At 34.9% G+C, this 5,143-nt stretch overlaps 1 protein-coding gene across 1 annotated transcript; it reads right to left on the bottom strand.

Moving 5' to 3' along the window:
* Positions 1–2,745: 2,745 nt before the first annotated feature.
* LOC113768873 lies at positions 2,746–4,385 on the bottom strand. The gene is made up of 5 exons (XM_027313381.1): positions 4,326–4,385; positions 4,076–4,238; positions 3,746–3,839; positions 3,136–3,335; positions 2,746–2,852 (listed from the first exon to the last, which is right to left on the bottom strand). The coding sequence occupies exons 1-5, from the start codon at positions 4,383–4,385 to the stop codon at positions 2,746–2,748; spliced, it is 624 nt and encodes a 207-aa protein (XP_027169182.1).
* Between the last annotated feature and the right edge of the window lie 758 nt (positions 4,386–5,143).

The raw sequence follows: 5,143 nt of genomic DNA, 5'->3' as shown, positions 1-5,143 counted from the left end.
GCAACGACGGTGCATTCAAAGGAATGTACTCGTTCCAATTACATCAGCAGCTAGCATTAGTGTTGTTACACAATATGTTACCAACAAAATCACCAGCAAGCAAGGAACTCATCCACCGAAATCCCAATTTTGCCTAGTTAAAGGTATCCTTCTCCAGTTTGCAACTACGTCCTTCCAACAGGCAAGAACAGCAGAAACAGGAATGTGCTGAAGTATTACTTTGGCTCTGTATGAATTAAGTGTTTTTTAGCGTATTTTAATATTCTAGTTCATTCTTTCCCTTTTTATCTTAGAAACCATTCCAAAATTAATTTGTTCCATAAACAAGTAAGGTTTAATAGAACAAACTCGATTTAAGAGAGGGGGGGGGGGGGAAGCGAATCAGGCATTCATCTTCTGCAGATGAAACAAGAATTGATGGCATAATGAGATTAACTATTACTTCACTAATAATGAGCATCAGGTACTGAAAGGATCGTGAGTCGAAAAGAATAGTGAACACTAAAAATAAATAAATAAATAAATCAATTCTTGTTGGATTGTCAGATGAATAAATATCAAGAAAGATTCAAAATAGCACCAGAAATGGAGGAGCGGAGTTGCAAGCAGCCACTCCAACTAATCCTGCCAGAAGAGAAGCAACACAATACATCTTCCCATTATGATAAGCCTACTTCTTTGCTCTTTGAGATACTCTCCTACAACTTTACATCGACATCTTTTCTTACAAGAACTTCCATTGACTGAAGCACTGTTCATCTTCATATACTTTTCACCCGCAAAGTTCTTCCTCTAGGCACTATATATAAATATAATAGAGCAATGCTGCACTTTATAATTGAAATTCTAAAGAAGAAAAGATGGAGGGCGTCAACCCACAATTGAACATCAAGGAAGATCACAATCCTCCTCTTATAGAGGATAAATTCACTTTGGGCCCAACATCCACTCGTTTACTGGACGCACATTTTTTTTTTCAAGTTCTTCCCCCTTCTTCATTGATTGAAAGTCGCAAAGCTGATCCTGTATAGACTAATAATACATAGATTCAATCTGCCTGACCAAATTTACATACACATGTACTGAACATTTTATGAAACAACTTGGTAAATAAAGCGGCAAGAGTTACTCTGAAACAATTGAACAAGTGACTTGCCCTCAAAAGCCCACCTACAATTTTCCTTTTGAATTTTATTTTTTGCAATTTTTTACTCTGGGAAAGGTACTTACAACGGTATGCTGATGCATAAATTGAGCTTGGCACCTCAAATGCTTAATTACTGATCCAATCACTTACCAGTTACGAAGCTTAAACATTCTGCAGGGCAGTGCTAAATTTTCATTTTTTACCAGCTACATGATGGAAGTACAGGTCCCATGCTGAGTTTGCACTTCCCTACATGCAATTATCCGGGAATACCAAAAGCGCACAGCCCCAAAGGATCGAAAAGCACGTGATTATTGCAAGACAATACATGGTTCCTGTCTTTAATATGGCAGACAATCTTCCTTCATTATGTGCTTATACAACACCCCGTTGATTTCACCTACGAACCTAACCATTTCCTCCTCTTATCAAACTTCAAGCCATGGTTGATGAGTGAACAATTTTTAATGGATGAAAGGCAAATTAAAATGCTCAGTTCCAAGGAGACAAAACACAATACACGCGGAGCTGTTGCGTCTTTTCTTTTTCCCTCTTGCCAGAAAAAGGAATTGTGTCAGTTTACCTTGGCTGCTAACTAAAAGTTGAGCTGAGCACCAAATTTCACAAAACTAGAATTCCTCTCAGCATGCACTGTTTCAGCATGGGGCTTGTACGTGCAACCATAAAATTTGTGCCCTCATACAACAGGTTCATGATCAGGAGGACAAGATTCAAGCATGTAAAAGTCAGCTCCTCCACATTCACTTTTTGCAGCTGCAGCATGTAGAGGGGGACAACAGAAGTGAAATTATAAGGTTTGTAAAACCTTGTGGAATAAGCAATTACAACTAAGGAGAGCTTTGAAATATTCCAGATCGTAGCCAAGGATTTTAGAACTGATAAAAAAAACGTGCAAGCAATTACAACTAAAAAGAGCTTTGAAATATTTCAGATCGTAGCCAAGGATTTTAGAACTGATGAAAAAACGTGCAATTTCGAACTTATGTGTAAACTGATCAAAGTTTAGCATTCAGATTGTGCATGTACTGTATTTTTCTTTAAGTTAGCAAACGGAAAAGATAGTGAGTAGACAATTTAACATAAGCAAAAATACCACAGCTTAATTCAAGTTAGAATAAGCACCATAGCTGTTAATAAAGCAAAGTGCATATCCAACCAAAAAGAATGAAAACTCTACAGCATTTCCACCTTGTACAGATTAAGAAGATGGCCTATATTTGTGCTCAAAATCTAAATAAAGTTTAACCCTCAACTTTCCAAATGACAGTTAAGATTATTTTACCCCGAAATACTTTAAGAACTAAACACATTTTCTTCCCTCTTCCTAGTATATACTGAAAATCTACTGATAGATGGTCAAACAGATATATACATCTCATGGTTTTGATAAACAACTTTCAATTCAGGAAAATTCAGCTGATAAGGAGTTGAGCCATCATGGTACATGATAAGGATTTTACCTTTTTACTGATGAAGTAGAGGAAAGACATAGGGCAGAGGTGAAGAAATGGAGCCAAACCAATAATGTCAATGAAAGATCAACTGTCTCCACATATCATGAAGAAAATTACCATAGATCAAGACCCAAAAGAAATTGCTGATAGCAGAGTTGCTTTTAACTCCTCAATATCCTTGAGCATTTTGTCATTCTCAAAGTTTCTAGCCTGAATCTCAACTTGTAAAGCTGCATCTCACCACAAATTGCAACACAAGAATAAGTGTGAGGTGACGAACAAGCCTAAACAGCACCAATGATAGTTACAGAATTTATAGAAGATTCACCAGCTTCATTGTGGAAGCAGAATTTGGCAATTAACAAGTTTAAAGAAGGCCATATCACACAAGGGTTTGTAAACCTTACTTCCAGCTTATTGTGTTTAAGAAAAACTATCAACAGATTAAAAAAAGAAAGAAAAAGGAATAAAAATGTGTAGCACAAAGAGAAAGAAAGAAAAAACTAGCATTACCAGATATAGAACCCTGAAGATCTTCAACTATATCTTCCATGAATGCCATCATTGAGTTTTTCAGAGCGTTATTCTTCTTATTCAAATCATCAATTTCATTTTCTAGCACTTGTTTCTCCTCCAGCAATACCAAAGCTCTATCATTTTCTCGCTTGCTGATTTCTTCCTGAAAATCTAGGCATACAACCATGAATTGTTCCCTGTACACAAACAGAAAAAGTCTTGACAGGGCAGTCCGCAACTTGGTGTTAGAAAGATAGACCATTAGAACTGCAGCAAGCAAACAAAATTGCACTTTGACAGACAACGGAATTCTACATAGGATTCAAATAGCCATTTCACACAACTTGACAACCCATAGAAATCGAAACAGCGAATCAGATACCTGCTATCAGAAAAATGATTTCCTACAGAAAAAGGAATAAGGGGGCAAAAGTAAAAAGAAGTTTGGACTTGTTTTTGGCAACATAGCTATACAAAATCAGGATATGCGACTATTTTGAAAGTTCCAGATTAGTTAAAAAAAACACAGTAAAGCAAACAAAGAACCTAATTTCTGATGTACGCCAACTTCTACTTGTTTTCCTGGCAGACACTTTCAGAGTATTACCGCTTGCTGTTCATTCTTCTCTTTATCTCGTTTTTCTTCATTCTGAGACAGCATATCTCATTTTCCAATACTTTCACTGAGCTTGTCGAATCATCTGGGAAACACAACACGGATGAAACAGTGCATCATTCTCCTAAAAACTATAGGTGTCAAAAAAAGAATTTTTTTCCCAATTATCTATAATATTGGAGTTAATTCGGGCAATATAAGTCTACTATTTGATCAGAAAAGTAAGCAAAATACTTAAATTTAATGTTTCCATATGCCGAAAAACAATTAATATAAGCTACTCTACCCTACTGATTTTTTTTTTGGTTAAGTAATTTGCACCTGTGACAATCTTCAGGCTGTGGATTTCGAGCTGTAACATGTACGCCGTTCTCATCAATTCGAGCTCTCGAGCAATTAAAGCGGTCTCGATTTCTCCGCACTTGACGATCTCCGATTCGATGTCTCTGGTGATCTGAATATTCTTCTCGATTTCTTCGTTCACCTAAAATTTGAAGACCAAATTAGAACAAATAATAATAAATACTAAATAACTTGTGGACATATATACATGCATGTATAAATGGCGTACATGATCAAGCATATCCTTGAGAGAGGAGATCTGACAGAGAATTGCACCTGAATCCTCCATTGCTCTCTTCCCGCGCTTTTTTTTGGTGTTTTCACTTCTCAAATGTGCCTAACACACAATTATTCGATTCGATTGGATTCGGGCGGGTCACATATAGAAATCATTTTCTGTTTGAATATTCGAATTAGTACATATTTTCTCTCACAGTTCTTGTCTATTAGCCATTGTCGGTTGTGTGTACCAACCCATTTAACTAAATTTAGTCATACTCATCCATGAATAGATGGGTACGGGTATTTTAAATTTTTATATATAGGTATAAATGGATTATCTAATAATACCCATTTATTTGTTGGTTTTGTCTTATCATTTTATTTTCTCTTAGTTTGTTAACTTGCTCATTTTTCAGTATTACCAATTTATGATAAGTTTTAGCTTTTTTTCTTATCTTTTCAAAATGAAATTTTAAATTTATATATAAAAAAAATGTTAGGGGTTCAAAATTTTTGGATTAAGTTTTTATATTAACTTTTATAGTATTTCGTTCAAATTTTTATATTCTTATTATTCAATTATTAAATAATATGTAATTTTGCGACATAGAGTATGGATGGGAAAAAAATTGGTAATTAGGCTTATTGAGCATTATAAGTAAATATTTAAAACTAATAATATGTGCAAAGAACGGTATAAATTGATAATTTAGTTTGCAAAAATGAATTTAAATGAGTTTACAAAAAAGTTAAAATAAATGGGTTATAAATGGATAATTGGGTTACCCAATTCATTTTTTGACTTATCCATTTATACCCATCTAA

This window comes from Coffea eugenioides, chromosome 4 (genome assembly GCF_003713205.1).
Source record: "Coffea eugenioides isolate CCC68of chromosome 4, Ceug_1.0, whole genome shotgun sequence".
Taxonomy (NCBI): Eukaryota; Viridiplantae; Streptophyta; class Magnoliopsida; order Gentianales; family Rubiaceae; genus Coffea; species Coffea eugenioides.
This window is presented reverse-complemented; position numbering and strand designations above follow the sequence as displayed.

Bases quoted from the DNA above. Each gene is read 5' to 3' on its own strand.
- LOC113768873 (XM_027313381.1), bottom strand. From the start codon at position 4,385: ATGGAGGATTCAGGTGCAATTCTCTGTCAGATCTCCTCTCTCAAGGAT. The intron at 3,840-4,075 runs GTGCAAATTACT...TGTGTTTCCCAG, and splicing joins CAGCCTGAAGATTGTCACAG to ATGATTCGACAAGCTCAGTG. The intron at 2,853-3,135 runs GTAATGCTAGTT...GGTGAGATGCAG, and splicing joins TCTTCAGGGTTCTATATCTG to CTTTACAAGTTGAGATTCAG.